Source organism: Mugil cephalus, chromosome 4 (assembly GCF_022458985.1).
Source record: "Mugil cephalus isolate CIBA_MC_2020 chromosome 4, CIBA_Mcephalus_1.1, whole genome shotgun sequence".
NCBI lineage: Eukaryota > Metazoa > Chordata > Actinopteri > Mugiliformes > Mugilidae > Mugil > Mugil cephalus.
The window spans coordinates 14,614,581-14,633,334 of NC_061773.1; the positions used below are offsets into that span (position 1 = coordinate 14,614,581).

At 39.2% G+C, this 18,754-nt stretch overlaps 2 protein-coding genes across 3 annotated transcripts in view; one reads left to right on the forward strand and one right to left on the reverse strand.

Moving 5' to 3' along the window:
• The window catches only part of LOC125006725 (centromere protein P), an 82,205-nt gene that overhangs the window by 9,517 nt on the left and 53,934 nt on the right, over positions 1-18,754 (forward strand). The gene's annotated exons all lie outside the window — the stretch shown is intronic.
• On the reverse strand, positions 585-7,807 carry ogna (osteoglycin, paralog a). Its single transcript, XM_047583036.1, has 6 exons — positions 7,445-7,807; positions 4,688-4,751; positions 4,106-4,270; positions 3,156-3,358; positions 2,698-2,790; positions 585-2,582 (listed from the first exon to the last, which is right to left on the reverse strand). Exons 1-6 carry the CDS (start codon positions 7,595-7,597, stop codon positions 2,412-2,414), a joined length of 849 nt encoding a protein of 282 aa, XP_047438992.1. The 5' UTR covers positions 7,598-7,807; the 3' UTR covers positions 585-2,411.

An 18,754-nucleotide genomic window follows, 5' to 3' on the forward strand; every position in this document is an offset into this window, starting at 1 on the left:
ATGGAACCTATTCTGTTTACTTGGAGAATGTGAAGTTCTGCCAAGTTGGCTGTGCTCAGAGGATTAACCCACATTTTCCATACTGGCCCATGAGCTCCTAACTCCTATTTTGCTTTACTTGCATTTTCTTACAGTGTTCATGTGGAAAAATGTCATTCCCATTGTAACTATTCTGCTGTAATGTCTTCCATGTTTTAATGACAAGCAGACACAACATGTACTTAGATGAATAAACATATAAAAATGAAAAACTGAAGAGCTTGCATACAATCCAGACCAGAAACTGTAGACGGTGGAATTTACTGCTTCAAAGGACAGCGGATGACGACTGGCTACATACAATCACAAAACCACAGACATTTATGAGCATGTGGCCAGTCACTGATTGGCGTCTCTGCATGGTGGACACATTGGTGTAAACGTCTTTGCACGCAGATTCACAAACATGCATACACAACAGTCAGCAATGGAGAAGCTTGTAATGCGGTTAGGGTTTTTTAAACTAGCAGTTTTAGTCAAAGGTGGTTTCAGTACTTTTAAATCTGGCTAAATAAGACTATTGTAACAAGGACTCCAAACCCATCTTAATTAAAAAAAAGTTTAATAAAATATCTTCAAACATAGCCATGTCACATACACATCTTCCTGTACACCACTGTTTTATTCACATCAGTAATAAAATCTTAGGTGATTTTTATTACTGGAAGGGAAGAGTTCAGGATGACATTGTAAATGCAGACAAAAGCGAGAGGAGTTACTTTCACATTACTATAGCTCATAGATACATTGTTCCCCAGTTCACTTCAACTAGAGTCTATAAATTAAAAAAAAAAACAAAAAACAAAAAAACAAAGTGTATCTAAGTCACAAAATACTTCAGAAAGCATTGTCATCGTCCTTATAGAGAAGCATTTAAATGGAACTATTGATCCACACAATGGCAGAGCTTAGCCCTCTTTTCACTTAATGAGAAAATGATCAACTAACTATTATCCTTTCAAGAAGATGTAATGTTCATGTAATGTTTTATCAATGTTTGTTTACTTAACCTTGAGTCAGCTGGGATGTATTTGACAAGCAAGACGTCTCAGAAAAACTTACCGGTAACACAAAGAGAAATGTTAAATCTCTCAGGTTTGTGAGTAAATATAACTAACGATTAACATTTTGGTGTAAAATCTGTTTTTGTTTGACTGAAATTGACCTGGTGAACATATTTAAAACCTATCTAATTGTAATCTCAGGCTTGAGCTTGTTGTGAATGCCTCTCTGCTCTAAACTCTGGTTAAATTCGAACGTTGACTAAGATTGTCTCACTGCAAACTGCTATCACTTCATATGCATTGTTGCTAACGTAATCATGCATTGGATCAAATAGACACGAACAGATGTCGTACAGTTGAGAGTTTGACTAAAGAAAGACAGTTAAGGGGCTGCTCATCAGGAGGAGGTCCTCAAAGAGATGGAATTTTTTTAATCTAATATTTTCAGACATTTGTGATGTTATGTGAGACAAAGCTCTATTTTAAAAATACATAATCTTAAACTGAAAGATTTTAGTAGGACAATTTACTAGTTTAGATCAGCAAAATATGCAAACTCATCAATAGCAATATCCTGGATTAAAAAAAAGAGTTCTTTACTACTTACCATTGCGTATCGTAATAAAATGCTTCCATTTTACATTTTGTTTGACAAATAATGTGAATATGTCGGGCTGTTGTTTAAAACTAATAGATACAAGCCGCCCCGCTGACGTTTGCTGATTTATGTTTATGCGTTCAGTGTCCGCATCCTTTTGTGTAGGTTTATTGATTCGGGTAGTTGTAAGGTGTCTGGTCAAAATGAAACAATAAATTGGACTGTTGACAATAAAAGAGTCAATGCCTCAATATGCGTGAAGTCAAAGCCTGTGACAATTCTTTAATAAATCATCCAATTATCTACTTCCACTTTGCACGGTGAACGGCTTTGTGTGTCTGTGTGAAAGACCTTCTGGAAGTGTGTGTTTGTATCCCTATTTGTAGACTACCACAGGAAATAGATGCAGCTAGATGCAGCCAAGAAGTCATTACTGCATGTTTCTCAGTCCAACTTCCAGTCAGGAAGTCAGGACGTTATGGGTAGAAACGCAGATTTTAAAACTGGTTGCACTAACTTGGAATAGTGCTCCTAAACAGTCAATAGCCCCTAGAGGAGTTGAGAAAAGCCTCCAATTCTGCACAAACCAGTCCATTAATTGATTTCATTTTGACAGTGACGCAAGCTGTTTGTGGGTTTTCTGAAATAAAAACATTGGCACCTTTGGGGCCAGCTCCTCAAAATCCAGAATGTCATGGTATATCCCAGCACATGTTGTGGGAAAACTGCTCCATCAGCAACAAAGGGGCTACAGTAAAGTTTCTGCCTTCTCAGCGGTACTGTCCGACAGGCAGTACTTTCATACAGGTGAAGCTGTCGGGGTACTTGGACAGCACCACTGGGTTACCGTCCATACGGACCTCACTGAGCTTTGGTCGTAGATAGTAGGTGTCATTGGACCTGCAGAAGGTGTCTATGTTGACCTCTGTGATGTTGTTATTCTGGAAAAAAAAAATACAAAGATGTTGAGATAATAACAAAGGACAAACCTAATCATGAACGCAACATTTTATAAAGCAATTGGAGGGTTTATGCTTATCAGTAAAAGATGGAAACCTGTAGATGTAAGATCCGAACGCTCTCTGGGATGTGTGGAACGGCTTCCAGCTGATTGTCGGCCAGGAACAGGTTGGCCAGTTTGGTAAGTTTCTGTCATGGGGAGAAAAAATTTCAGAACAATGACAATGGAGTTAAGTTTAGGTTTTTTTCTGATGAAATTGACGGGTTCTTGCAAATATACACAAAGTGTACATTATTATAGTCCCCACATACTTTCAAAGAGATATAATTTGGCATCGGGAAAAAAGTGACTTTCAGTTAAATTGATCATTTTGTAGATGAAAAGATTGAAATCAACTTGTCTCTGTACATTACGAGAGTCACGTACTATGTTAAGTACAGTAACTTGAAGAGTGCAGTATCTTGAGTATGTTGTACAATATCATAAAATATAATAATTGTTAATAAAATAAAATATAATTAATCAATGTTAGAGGTGCTATTTATGATATCACCTTGAAAGCGTTGGCCTTGACACCCTTGGTTTTGAGGAGGTTGTAGTTGGCGTTGAAGGTTGTGAGCTTGGGAGGGAGCATAGGAAGTTTCACCAGTCTGTTCTCAGCCAGAGACAATTCCTCCAGCAGCGTCAGCTTGGAGAACGCCCCATCTTCAATCTCTGAGATCATGTTGCCTGTCAGGTCAATTCTCTTCAGAGTCACTGTTGACAGATGGGGGGAATGCAGACACATTAATCATACGTTAAATGGACGCTGTTTACTAACTAGTCCTTTTGAGTTTAGATTTCGGGATGTTACACAAGTGATGATTATCAACAACCTTGTCTCCTTCTAAATGGAAGCATTGTGCAAAAGTTTACAAAGAGACTCGCCAGTGATTTTTGGTTTTACTTCCATTAACTGACATGTCTCACACTAGTTGGACCTCAAAAAATGTTTAGTTTTACTTCTCCCAGAAAGATGATTCATTGTATCTTTTTATTCGAGTCTAACTGAGCGATACACACGTCAATTCACATTTTTTAGGATTGTGTACAACGTCATCTCATTCTTAAATCCTTCACTACTCCCTACTATTTGATAAATACTCAACAGTGACCAGTGAGATACTCTGACCACTTTACAATTGACATCTTGATCAAATATCGTGCACTTTATATTAAGGATCCCATTGTGGATCCATCTCATGGTAAATTAAGCTTGACATCACAAAATTGATTTTCAAGTTGGACTACTGCTTTATTACTAAACTCCTGCAGTATACACAGGCTTTCTCTAAATAAAACAATAAAACTAAATAAAACATCACATAAATAAATACTGTGGAAGTCTCTAAGAACCAAACTGATATTCCTAGAAAACCGCTGTCTGAAAGCTTTCAGGCTTTGACCACACGGCTTTGCTGAGAAACCAGCAGGTTTCTGATAAGTGACGATCTTCAGACTTACCAACGTCTGCAAAATCTTTGGAGCTGATCTTTTTGATCTTGTTGAAGCGGGCGTACAGATAGGACGTTTCTTTAGGCAGTGTGGGAACCATGGTCATGTCTGGACTGACCTCCTCACAGTACACTGAGCCCGTCAGACACACACACAGCAGGCAGGTGGGAAGGTCTGCAACACAGTCACCACATGAAAAGAGTTGTCGTAGGCAGGTCTAGTGACTATGGCGGCAGTGTCTGAATCCCAAGTTGACGTCTTCAGTCAACTGTCTTGATTTGCCTGAACAACCAGTAAATACCCAAAGATGTACCTTTTATGCTACAACAGGTACAAAAGTCCCAGTCTACACCAGAGTTGATATTTTATTGGAAAGATGATATAAAGAATATTGCAATAATTGCAAGGTAGATAAATATATACTTTTTTTAAATTTATTTCTCTAAATTTACACTTGAATGTACTGGAAGAAAACATCTGACCTGAATTTGTTCTATAACGCTGGGATCGTACCTTACACGTTTTCTACATTTGCTACAAATTACTGTTTACTTTATTCATGTTCCCCTTTACCCCTAAACTTTCTCTTACCGGAGGCGTCTCCACCATCTGTGGCTGGGCTGTCATCAGGCTCGTCCTCAAGAGGCAGCGCCCTCTGCAGGAGAAAAGATGGCCTGGTCATATACCGGCCAGCTTATTGGACAGAACAAAAACACTGACACTGCCAGAGTGAGGAATTCAGCTTTCGTAAATAAGCTTATATCTGCCACATGATGAGTTGGAACCAAATGGAAAAATTAACAAAACTGTTACCTGTGGCTTAGCCTGGAGTCGGATTACTAACACTAGTTTGAAAAGGTTAATACAAAACTTATCTTCACACAGTTAGAAAATGTTGTCAAGTAGTTAGCTTGAGGAGTTTACGGTCGTCCTTGTGTAGACTGGGATAAACCCACTGTTTGCTTTGTTGATGGTGGCTGTCAGTGTTAGGACTTCATTGTAAATGGTAAGAGTGGTAACTGAATATGTGATGTTAATCATTGGAGAACAAGAGTTTGAGTCTGTTAGGAATCCTGTTGGGGCTAATAAACTATGGCTGAGTGGACATTCAGACTGTAAACACCACTGCGGTCTGTACTGGTCTGGGCAACATGGGTTATGATCCAGGAGGTTCACTTTCAGTCTATTTATCAACTCTAAAGCACCGTGTCTCAGTTTATAACGCATTCAGCCAGATTTTTTTGACTCTAGCGAGCCGTCCACAATGCAGGTAAATACTAGTGTTGCACCATCTATGTTAAAAGGCGCATGTCAGGAATGGATGATTGGATTTATTTGATTGGCCAGTGCATTGCGTTGTTGGATGATGTTTCATTAGGTTCCACAAAAGTTTTGCCAGGTTCAGCTTTTGGCTGCAGTCGCTGCATCTCGTCGGCCTCTGCGCCAACACACGACTACTGGCTGAGCAGAATTAACTACTGCAGTGTGCTTGGTCCTAGTTTTCAGCGAGATTTAGTTGTTTGTTGGACATTTATTATTATTGGTTACTTGTTGTTTTTCCTTGTATATGAGTTGTTTTGTGTTAGTGATCATACCTGGTCCATACATTGTTTCTGAAGTCTCTTTCTACATGAAGTCACCAATAACCAGGCTTTGATCAATGACACCTGATTTATATTTATAGGTGGAAGTCAGGTTGGTGTGAAGATGATGCATATTTCATGGTTCTCATATAAACAGTGCATTGAGTGTTAACACACATGAACAGTTTTTACAGGTTCTTATTATAACGCATGACGTTCTGACATCAAGAAATGCATCTTGTTTGTTGCGCTTTGCGCAACAACGTGGAAATATCAAAAACATTTGTGTGACCATTTACGTTTCTGGTCTAGTGTTTCATCTTGTGTAGTGTACACCCCTACAAGAGTTTGCACAGACTTGGGCAGATGACAAAATAAATGTCACGTTGACCCCTCTGGCTGTACACATGCAGAAACCAGCAGCTCTCAGAAACTTCTAAACCTTTGGATGATGGATAAATTCCACCATTTGGCCTGAACACACCTCATAGCATATTAAAAACTTTGGTACTTGCCTAGTTTATAAACTGTCCGCCAATGCTATTGAAGCAAAACTTTGTGAACATCCAGTCCTAGAGGAGGGGACTACAGTGCTTTTATTAAACTAGCCACTAACTCTGAATCCTGCCTCACTGCTGGTCTGATGTTTTGTTAGTTTATCTTCCATCATCAAAGCCTCCGTTCCCTCCACTTGAGTGGCTGCACCCAGGCAAAGTATCCTCAAGCAAAACAGCAGCCTCGACCCTCCTGGGTCTCAAACTGGCCTAAGCCAAAGGAAGGAGAGAAATCTTTTCATATTACAGATTAAAAATGTCGCCTTATAAACGTGTCATAAGTGTGTAGCTGTGGCATTGCAGAATGTAAGGGTCCCATCTCTAAAGTGCCTGGCACTGGTGGTATTTTATATAAAAAACAGCTGGTCCCAGATGAAGTTCATTAAAAGTGAAGTTACTTTCCATAGTCGTATAGTCTCAGCCTTCGTTCCTTCTCGCTCTGCGGATTGTTTGTGGGGTTTTCCCTTTCTGCAAGTGTTTCTCGAAGGACAAATCAGACCAGAGTTTGGTTTTGGTTCATCCAAATATTTTTTGAAGGGGTTAGTGCGGTTAGTTGAGGGTTAGTGTGGTGCGTTCAGGCCCGAGTTGTTCTAGTTTAACACAGCGCAGGAAGTTGGCGTGTGTGTTTTGTGCAGTGTATGTGTGTTGGAACTGAATGAATTATTATTGGTTGGAGGAGGAGGGCACTGAAATGAAGTATTGACAGGTTTTGTTGTTACCAACTCTGAGAAAGCAGATTAAAGGATTAAAGTAGATTGTGGCCACATAAGTTTGTATATTGTGAGCTATTCTTGAAATGTGAGCTATTCCTCCTCTTTAGTTTATAATCATTCACATTGTGTCCCTTATCTTTCATCTGTTTTTCAATCATCTCTTTTCAAATGGTTTTCTACTGAACCACCAGACATCGTTTAACTAACATAAAAATAGTCTGTTCTGAACAAAACTTTAGCAGTGTTTCTCTGTGGTCACAGTTACTAAACTATTTTTAGTAACATCTTTTTATGTTAGACATCATTATTTACAGGGAAAACCACAAGTGTCTTATGAAGTAATGCTTCAAAAAGACTGATCAGAACTGTTTACTTGCTGACATTGAGCTTTAAATATAAATGAGTACATTTCAGTTTACAAAGCATTTTTTTAAAGAACATTGTTGATTATTTTTTTGCATCATACTGATATGCAAACAAAAACAAAAAAGTTCTCACCCTTGCCCTCCTTAGTTTCAAATGGTCAGTGAAGTATCCATTGAGCTGGCTGCCAGGTAGAGATCCTGGGATCCGCTGTGAGCCTGGTTCAAACCTGGCAGATGCTGCCACCAGCCACGGCACCAGCACGCAGGTGAATAACAGAGCCTTCATGCTGTCCACAGAGGTGTGATGCCGACGACGCACCAGCTCGCCTTATAGCCTCAGTTTGGGTCAAGCAGCTGCTCTCGGCTACAAGCCCCTGGTTGGATGCGTCAAATGACTGTATTTAAAGGCTGAACCAGTAGCTTTCAGCAAACTCTTAACACAGACTTTATGGAGCACAGCACTTAACCCTTTCCTGACCACCCACCATGCATCTGCTGCTGTGTGAGAGAGAGAGAGAGGCAAAGACACACACACACACACACACACACACACACACACAGAAAGTGACACATATGGAAAAAGACAGAGCGTAAGAGAGACTAAAGTGTCTCGTTTTCTCCTAAATGTCCCCTAAAGGTGTACAGGGAAAAATATGTGCAGCAAAAATTGCAGAGAAAGCAGAAAAGCTGGAAGTTGACAACCAAAGTGTGAGTGTGTTTTGTCAGGAGGAATGTCTGTGGTCTCTGCCCGGCCACTCAGTAATGACTTATAATAACCAACCTATCTTTCATTAGACTCTATGAGTATTTTTCTTCTCCTTTGGCTCGGCATTCCTCTTGGCTGATGGTCAGACACTTCATTTAGTAGCCATTAGACAGACACTGATTATAGGGTAGAGTTTGCATGATTACATTGCATTGACCAGTAGTCAAATACTGCATGTGGTTTTGGACGACTCCTCAGAGAGACTGGTGTTTCAGTTAAGGGTGCTTCCATCTCCTTCAAAGTATCAACAAATAGTAGAATTTTGTTGGGTTATAAGTCACTTTGTCTGTTCTGGAGATAATATTCTGGTGTTCAAGGAGTAAAAGATGTTTCATTCAAGATGTTCCAAGTCTAGGTGTTTGGGTCCTTTCATCTTGTGAGAAAATATAATACAAATGTAGTTCATCCCTCCAGTCTGTAGCTTCTTTAGAGACTCATAGTCGAATGACACCTCACAAATAAACTTTATGATGGGTTTTATTTTCATTCATCACCCATCTCTGTGCAAGGTTACCACTTTAATATCCAAGAGACAGTTATTGTTGTGGTAACTGGTGTGAAGTGAGTAAACATTTGCTACACACAGATTGCTAAATTGGTTGATGAGTTGCGTTTTTCATTGATTTAACCGCCTGATTTAATGTTGTTTCACCATGCTTTGTTTCAGAAAGCTCTATCTAAACTAACGGAGGACTCATGACTTTGTGAAATTGGACGCAGGACAGTCCCTCCAGCAGGAACGTTTGGTTTTCTTATTGTTTCCTTCCTGATGTTGAGTTGTCTTGAATGAGAATTTTGTTCAAAGGTTCAGATGCTTCTCATCATTGAACATTTCAATATGAACTTACTTCTGACATGTGAAATGAATTGTGATGTTTGATTTTTGATTCTTAGAGTTGCTAGTTGTGTTTCTATTTGTCTTTACAGACTTGACAACCAGACAAATCTACACTTATCCTTTTGAGAACAAATGTACTTGAAGTAATTGAAAATCGACTGACGCACGCACACACTGCAATTGTGTAAAATGACATAATCTGTGTTGAGTTGAGATTTCTTGCCTGCACAGTTTTGGTCTTAAGGTCTTGGAACTATCTTACTGGTAAATTGAATCTTCAAGATTGACAAGTGTTTCACATCACCGTTGTTGTCCTGTCTTGTTGTCTCTGTGTGATGGTTTGGAAGCTAGGCCAAAGTAACCTGCCCACAACATTTTAGTGGGGGAACTTTGGTCAGGAGACGTTTCATTTGAAACTATTATGCTGGATGAAGAATCAATCGGTCAGTTTTGACTGGTTGTGTGAGATGGTGATGGAGTCATACACCTCATCTAAGTGCCCTTAAGTCGAATTTGTTTACTACAAAATGTCTGCTTTTGAAGAAGCAAGATGTTTAGAATCTGCTATTGTGTCTTGTAAAATATAGTGACGGCACTCGCATTACCCCAAACCAAGTGGGCCAAGGCACCGTTGCCTTCGTCATGTTGATATACGATGCACGTTCTCGTTCTCTACAGCCTTCAAAATAATCAGCCCTCCACGTCTGACTTTGCTGCCGTTGTTGTTGTGATGGAGAGATGGTTGCTCGCTTTATACGTAATGGTTAGCTGGTTACGGTTCACGTAACTGGGCCAGGGAAGCGTACCAAACTCAGATGCAGTACGGTTGCACTCACACTAGCCATAGAGTCCATAGGATTTTAGGGGGCAGACATGCTTGAGTACGGCACAATTGCCTGATGTGAGTGCAACCTAAAGGACAAACATTCTACAGCAATTCAGGCATTTCGTCCACTCCCTTTGATTGTAGGACTATCCAATTGTGTGTTGTTTTTATTCTCTATGTTGGTTTAGACACGCAACATAATGGAGTCAAAGTGGTGAGTTAAACTATGCAATTGCAATGACAGTCTGAACCAAGGTTCTTGGGATTCCTCTTTACAACACAGCTGTGACCTTTTAGTTCAGGGGTCACATGCAGCCCAACTTTATTTCAACTGAGCCAGACCCGTTACATAATAGCAAAATAACCTGTAAATAACAACTACTCCAAAATGTTCCCTTTGTTTTAGTGCAAAGAAGTACAAGTACATTATGAAAACGTTAACATTTAATTAACTATTCTTTAACAAAACATTTGATTAACAACCTGAAATTTCTTAATAAAAAATAAAATGCAGTTTTGGCACATGGCTTCTGCTGTTTACCTCTAGGTGTTGTATTATGTCCCCTACTGTTACTAAGTCAATGGACAAAATAGGAACAACAGTTACTTAAATTGAAATTCCAGTCTTCTGCGTAATTTTTGCTCTTTGCAAATTCATGCTGTGAGTCATATGTTCGGACAATGGCCCAGTAGCCATATGATACCCCTGGTCTGACTGCATGTCTGTAACAGAACGAGCATCTCAGACTTATCTCTAGCCCTTTTAATCACTAAGTTCTAATATGTTTCAGACCTCTGCAGCCTTGAGTTTCTAAAGAGTGATGAAGCGCTCTCTTGACTATAACACATCCATAAATAACCACTGATAAATGGCACAGAAAATGCCAGAAATTGGTCAAAAACAGAATTACTGGAAATCAGCAAAGAGTATGAGACAACTTTCCAAAGGACAAAGTCCAAATGATTCTCAGTATTAAAACTGAAGAGATTGTGTTCACTCAGTGTATTCAACAGCTGTCGAGGTTCAGCTGTTCTTGGGTTGATTTCAACCTACGTTGTCAAATCAGAGAGATGTTGGACTTCACCAGAGCTGCTCTTAAGAATTTACTGGATCTTTTTTTGCATTGTCCCTAGACATGGAGAAATGAAGAAAAAAAAAACCAATAAGGGACAGTATTCTCTATAAACAACCAGAGGAAAAAAAAAAGCAATGGCTGAAGTTTAACAGCAAAACAGTTAAATAGAAAACATGTGACTATTTCAGCCTTCAAGAGGAGAGGAAAAAGAAGGGGGCCCAGATATAAACATCCAAGGAACATGAGCCCGGACTGTTACAGGTGTGTTAGCAATTATGAACACCTTTAAACTTTTATGACTCTGGGAAGAGGGCCAGCAACTGGAGAATGTTTTTACTGTCACTAATTTTCTATAGCAAAGTTTGGGCTGTCAGGGTGTTTCACTGGTATTTCACTCCCTAATAAAGCAGTTCAATGGGGAAAGCCACCCACAACAACACACTAAATACACATCATTCCTGTCACGTAGGGCTGTTCCTGTAAAGCCCGACGTGTTTGTGAGCTTGAGTGAACCCTTGTAAAGCCTGGATCTACTTTGAATTCTTGTCTTTGCGCACCGCAGCAGAAATGGACGTGTATAGAATTCAGTTTATTTTGTTTTCTGGCACCGATGATTGGACAAGACAGAACTTCACACTCGATAGTATTTTATTCTCCTGACTGTCAACGCCGACGTGTCAAATCTGAACTTGGTTAAGTCAGTTTGTGACAGCTAAATGGCCACTGAGTTGTAATGTTGCACGTTGCATTCCCTCTAAAGATTAACAATGGAGTTGTCTCATATACATCGCAAGATATTTACATTCATGTTGTCGTGTCATTTAGTTCTAACAAACACATTCAATGCATTTACTTCCCCTTAAATCATTAGCAAGTTTTGGGATATTTAGTATTGTTAACCAGGATGTTAACTATTGCAGACCTTCTTCTCTACTTTTGTTGTTTTTCTTTGATCTAATAATATTGTTCATCACAAGTTAATATGCATTCTGTGAAAGCATAATAAGGAATTTGTTTCGATTTAAATTTAATTTAGCACTGATGGTAGAAATGAAGCTGTCATTTAGTTGCTTACAACCACTTACAGCATAACATGGATGCTTTTTAGTTTATAGGTCTATATACAGATAAACAAGCTATTCACAACTTGTAACTGCACTGAGAGCAGCGCTGCCAGCCGTTACCATCTGCTCTAGAAGTCTTTGAGCCAGGGGATGTTCTCTGGTGTGGTGCTCATGCAATGCATCCATTTTATTAGGCCCCTGTTTTAAGAATCGGATTCAGGTTTTTTTCAAAAAACAGTCTAATTTTTAAACATTGTAATGCTTCAGTGTATCGCATGCAAAGTAACATACACAGATTGGGTATAACATTGTGACCACCTTCCTAATATTGTGTAGGTCTCCTTTGTGCCTCCAAAACAGTTGTGACTCATCAGATAAAGGACATGGGCCTTCTGAGGGTGTCCTGTGGAGTCTGGTAACAGGATGTTGTTAATGTGGGCCTTTGGATCCTGTGTGTTGAGGGGAGGGATCTCTGTTCTAAAAGTGTTTTTGTGTATGTGTCTGTGCCAGGCTGCATCACACTGGGGATGGCTGCTGCTGTCATGCTATGTCACTGCTGTGGGATGGGGGTGTCTGGTCTGGTCTAGGTGGGTGGTACATGTCAAAGTAACATACACATGAAAGCCAGATCCAAAAGTTTCCCAGCAGAACACTGAATTGTCACAAGATGGTTGATGTTATTTACTTCTCCTGTCAGTGGTCATAATGTTGTGGCTGCTTGGCGTATTTATGCATTGAATTATGTCACCTTGCCGTGGTTTCTTGGTGAGTTAATACCAGACCATGTTTAAGATACTGCGTGTTTTTATCAAAGGATGACAATCGTAGTGACTGTAATTACAGTGCACATAGTTATTACTCAGGTTACTTAGTTAGTTAATTCATTAGTTTATTCAGGAAATCTCATTGAGATCAAGAAATTATTTGCAAGAGGCAACATTACAAACAGCCACTCTAATTAAAACTCTCACAATTACGAGTAGAAAACATAAACTAGTAACATTGTACAGTCTGTGAGGAATGAGGTTCCCCCACCATCAGAACACAGTAGCTCCCGTACACTGAATTAACACGGCACAGGCAGCAATAAGTGGTTTAAAGAGTATCTGCTTAAACTAGTGCTGACTGCGTGTTTTTTTACCCCCCTGCTTTTGAAAGAGAAATAAACTGATATTTTTGTAAGGAGCCACAGGTATAAACACTTTGTATGTGGTTTGAAGCATATCAACACCAACGTGCTTCAGTTTTCTTTCAGACCACAGCTGTTGCCAGACTAACGCTCTTTGAACAGCTACTTACAAATAACAACAGATCAACTGGCGGGTCCCATTACAGTCTCACATTGTAAAAACTAAAAGCAACCATGTCTTGTTTCATGCTGTGTTTGGTGTAAGTAGTTTGCCCGCACCTCTTCAACTAACAGCTAACTGCAGCTGCTCCTTTCCTCTTCGTAATGTTAGAAACTTGACCGCGGCCCAAAGGCGAAGTCTTGTTTTGTCGACACATGATTTAAGAATGATTCATTGATAGAGAAGAGAGAATAAAATAAAGAGTCATCTTACCTTTGGTGAAAGAGCAGATAAAACAGCAGACACTGCTTAACATCCAAGTTCTGTATAATAGTAACGTTCCTGATCTGTTTCTGTTTTATTTGGACACTGTGTGCTTTCTGGCCAAATTGATTGTATTTATGCCACTTAATAAAGCTGAAATTTAAAGTTTATTTCGGAGGTTTTATTGAAAAGTGTTTCCAGTAAGAACTAATCCCGTAGTTGGAGCAGGTTTTAGCCATAAAATACTATTTGTCAGCAAACGGGTGAAACGTCCCGAGTGTTGTTGCAATTCCAAAGACTATGTCCTTAAATCCCACCATTTCTTTGCGCGTGTAAACATGGTGATTATAACTGTAACCTTTTTTTCTGTCTTGTCTCTTCACGTAGCCGCCGCTGACTTGACAGTGAGCTAGGTCTTAGGGTGACAGGTGTAAGTGAGCGATAAGTAATGGCAGACTGAGCCCAGCCTAGACAAAACAACATACGTCAGTGGAGTTACTCCACACACACACACACATTCATTCCACTGCTGAGTAGCTTTCGACACAGTGGACCACCTGGCCAGGCATTAAACAGCCTGGGCCTGGCTGACAAGTGACATGATGTATTAACCCACCGCTGAGAGCTGTGTGTTTTGGTGGTGACATAGCCGCCCGCTAAAGCTGGGCCGCTGCCAGCGGCTGCAGACTTGACAGTGAGATTTTTTATTTTAGCCCAGAGACTTGTTATGTAACGAGCGTTTCATGTTAAATGGTTAACACAAATCCTCAGCCTTCAGTTCTTTAATTAGGCTGCTTAGTGAATATAAGCACAAATTTATGGATCTTGAAAGCGTTGGCAGCTGCGATCGTAAGTCTTTACATGTGCGGATGCAGATGCAGTGATGCCTCGTGGATGTCAGAGATGAGACCAACCTTTTAATGTAATCCCATCACAGTCTGTCAGCTCTTGTGTAATGAATTTAATGGAAATACTGACAGACTGTAGTTGTCCAGTCGTTTGAAATGAGTATTTTTTTCCCCTGGTGCTTTTTATTGAGAACAAAATAGTGTCAGTGAAAGAGTTTTCACTTAGTATACAATCATGCTCAGTTCAGAGGTTAATTCAGATTGGTCATAGTGAGACCAACCTTTTTCAGAGGATTCATTGACGTTGATTGTAATTTAAAGTATAACGTTAACATGTTTCTGTTGTTAATTAGATTTAATCATGGCAGCGGGCTGCTTTACTCAAATTGTAGCACGTGGCCTTCATGCTATCCAACATAAAAATTAGTTGTGTGCAGTTTGTTTTTAATTTTGAAAATTAGAGCATTAATACCAGGTCCTGTATGGACAGTAAAGTTTTAATTGTTATGGGATGCCTGTCTTATAAATGACATGAACTGTCATAAACTTGATATGCTGCCTGTGGTTAAGTGATTTATTTTGCTGTTTTGGTAGATGATACTATTGTTTGAATAATAATTGTGTTCTTACTAACTAAAACTTCAAAATGTCAGTTGACATTGGACGCTTTATTAAAACAATATCACTCAGGATTGAGTAATTTGTCAAAAGATGTTTTGATGCAACACTAGGTGCAGTCCCTTTATCGTTAACATTTTCCTAAATTAGAGCGACTCTGCTATCACTTGTGTATTTCTATTTAGGGTTTTATCATGGCTTCATCATTGTGCTGTGCAGATGGAACATAAAGGGAACAAAGGCAAATTGTATTATATTTGTATTTAACATCAAATACAGGCTTTGTTTTCAGCCTGTTCAGTTTTGTTTCCTCACATTGGCCAGAATATTTGGTCCCATCCAACCAGTTTGATGTCTGGTGAAATGTGTGTGTGTGGTTATTTTAAGTATTAAACTTGCTCTTGTGGACAAAGTTACCACACTGGTTAGGGAATCGCTTTGCACCAGAACCAGATGTGTGACAGACGTCTCCTGTCAACACGTGTCTACGATTCAACGCTGAACCATTTCTGAATGGCTCAGAAGAGAGAAGAGCTGTGGTTGCACGTCCAAAAATGACTCATTCAGTACTGTACAATAGCTTAGGCAATATATGTAATTCAAGAATGTTTTCAAAATGCTTGTCATCAAAATGCAGTAAATGATACAAAACTTAATTAATTCTTGGTGTGAGGCTGGCTTAAAAATGTTTCTACGTCTTTTTGATACACTGTGCATGGTTTTTAAAGGCTGGTTGTTCCAAGCATTATCAGTTCTTGTGAGGATTTGGGCTGTTCCAGTGTCTTATTTCTTTTTTATGTAATCCCATGATGTTCATATCAGGGCGTTGAGGCGTTCATACCATCTGTTAATGTTTTTCTTATTAGAGATGATTCTGAATGAATTTGAACTCAGACACATATCTGGGGGTATTGTGTGATGGAGAAGAATCTAAACATGACAACTGACCTTTCACAGTATTTTATACTATCTAATTTTAATAAAAGGTGATCTTTGAATCTGCAGGGTTCAATGTTTGCTTGGGTGTCTTTTTAATTAATTTTTTTTCTTCTCTATAATCTATGGCTTGATCTGTGAGTAGGTTGAGTAGATCCTTGGTCTGAGCTGCTCTTGGGCTATTCTTTGTTCCTATAACTTTTTGGAATTAAATCCCAGTGCAGTAGAAGTATTCTGTTTTCATATTTACTGTAGAAGTGAGTCCTTTTCCTTCTGCTTAACCTTGGTTCAAATGCTGGCAATCAGCCTTGGAATTTAGTCCCTGAGGATGACCTGATGGTTAAAACAGAAGAGCTGCAGCCTCCAGAAGGAGACCACCACTTTAGCTTAACAAACAGCAGGTCTGTTTTTAATCTCTACACAATTTCTGTCTTTTATTTTGACATTCAGGGTTAAATGGAGGTTTTTTTTTTGCATATTTGAATGCCCCTCCATGTCATAGTTTTATAACACAGACATTCAAAATATTAATTTAATATTTGTTTGACTCATGTGTTTAACTGTTTTGTGTACATTCCATTAACATGAAGCTGTAATTATAAGTAGAGATGCTGCTGGAAACTGGACAATAGTTACATTCAGAATCACTGTACGGTTCTTGTTGTCGAGGCCAGATGCAAAGCAGATGTCAGGGATGCACGGGGAAGGCGAGGGTTTCACATTCGCTGTTGTGCGTACCACTTTGTCGTGCTACAAGAGTTGTTCTGTGTAACGAGGCTGATGAATTGCTGAATGTTTGAAACAAGTGTAGGTGCAGGAACTGATGTCAGACTTGGACTGGAGTGTGTTTTCAATTACCTCCCAGTTAGTTTGATATGACAGCAATCCCATGCCAGAAGGTTGTCCCCGTTTGAATTTGGAAAGGAAAGGAAAGGAAAAAGCCACAATCTGAGTTTAATGTGTGCTCATCCCAGTCCAACATATTAAAGAATATATATATATATATATATATATAATTTTCCCCCTTCCCTCCCGAACATAACGTCTTTGCACCCAAGTACATGGTTTTTCCAGTAGATGAAGGGGTTGGTCAGGTAGTTTCTGTAATTGGTTGGTTGAGCAAAATGCCTTAAATGTTTAGATCCTTTAATCCAAATTTCATATTTAAGTGGTTTAAGTCTTGGATGTGATGCAGGCCCAGCACACTCAGGTTAGAATAAGCCCTCATTAGTCATGATTGGCCAACTTTTATTTGTGGATTTTAGGATTTTAGATTTTAGGATCTAAAAAAAAAATCTCCCGTGGGGTTTATGTGGAGTTTAGAGGAGTAAATAAGCCTTCACACTTGTCTTTATTGAGGGACTACTGAAATTGCTTCACCAGGATTACGGTGTGTTTGTGTCTTCAAAGGATAACACCTAATCCTCTAACCGCTCCTATTCCAGCAATTTGTGGCAGCCAGCGATAATAACAATCAAACCTTTGGCTGTTTTTGCAGCAAAAACATTGACTCGTGGCATTGTCACGTAAGTACCATTCAGATCTGTCTGTTTGGGAGGTTTACTTTTTTAATGATCTGTATAGTTTTATATCTTTGCGAACAAAATGTGTTCACAAGTTTGAAATGTTGGGGAAAAGATGACAGTTTGGAGGGCTCATATTTATTACACTTCTCGTGTATGTGCAGGTATGTTTATGTAAAGTTAGTGGGACTTTTAGGAAAATGTCTAAAGGTCCAGATGTGTCCTAACCAGTGAGCAGCTTTTAGAGAAACTACTCATGCTTCACATAAATAGAAACTTTAGAAAGTGATCGAGGATAACGAAAAACCGTTATTGATGTGATGTTTCCTTTTTGGAAAGCGCAGAAGGCCTTTCTGCTCTTGAACATGTTACTATAAAAATAATATGAGAAAGAAGAATATTTTAAGTAGCTTATGTGGCTATGAAATTTAGTCTAACTAAATAATTGTCTTGGAACTGTAGCCATGTTTCTGAACATGGCGTTGGACTTTCTAGCACCAGCACTAATATTTTAATGTAGAATATTTATAAAGCGTCAGCTACAATGTCACCTTTTTTCATGTTGCAGTTGTAATATGCAGCTAAATGCGCAGATTTGTTGTTACTATTAAAAGGCTTCTTTTTGGAAAAGTGTGGCACAGGGCAACATAGTATTTTCAAGACATTTTCACAAAGTGCATTCTTCATTATAGTTTTGCTGAGAAAATGTGATCTCTACTATGGCCCCATGTTAGATTGCACATCAGTGTTATTCTTGCTGATGAATGTACCAGTCCAGAACACAGGACCATCTTCCTGTGTTTATTTATTTCTCCACTACCAGACACCTTTGTGATGGTTCGCTTGTGGTTTGTAATGATGCATTTTGGTCCACTTGGTTTTTCAGTGTGTGAAAACACAAACAAACAAAGGGGAACAGACTGCAAGTTTGCTAACTCATTAACTGATGAACAAAGCAAATTAACTGTGTTCATATGTTCTTGCTGAGAATGAACCTGGAGGAATCTTGATTGAACCACTTAAATGCAGCATAAAGCAGTAATGTCAACATTTTATCAACAGCGGAGCAGATGGTTACACTGAGCCAGACTGCAGCATTTATTGGATTAACAGCCTGACAAACACATTTCAGAGTTGTATGGTAACTATTGCACATTTGTTTAATAGCGAAGAAGCACGAGCTAAGGATCAAACTGCTTTTTACAGCATATATGGAGACTTTTGGTAAACAAGACAAGTGCTTTTGTTCGGTTTAATCCAGCCTTTTATTTTTTCGCTGTCTATTCGCCTGCATTGTGTCAGCAGTGTTGGTGTTTTGATGATGGTCTCTGTTGGTACTGCACAACAGACCGCTTCTAATTAAACTGTCAGCTGGGACATAACGGTTTGGACTAA

Excerpts from the sequence above, each read along its gene's own strand:
- ogna (XM_047583036.1), bottom strand. The coding sequence starts at position 7,597 with ATGAAGGCTCTGTTATTCACCTGCGTGCTGGTGCCGTGGCTGGTGGCA. Across the intron at positions 4,271-4,687 it reads AGATGGTGGAGACGCCTCCG|ACCTTCCCACCTGCCTGCTG; the intron begins GTAAGAGAAAGT and ends ACTGTGTTGCAG. Across the intron at positions 3,359-4,105 it reads CAAAGATTTTGCAGACGTTG|TGACTCTGAAGAGAATTGAC; the intron begins GTAAGTCTGAAG and ends ATCTGTCAACAG.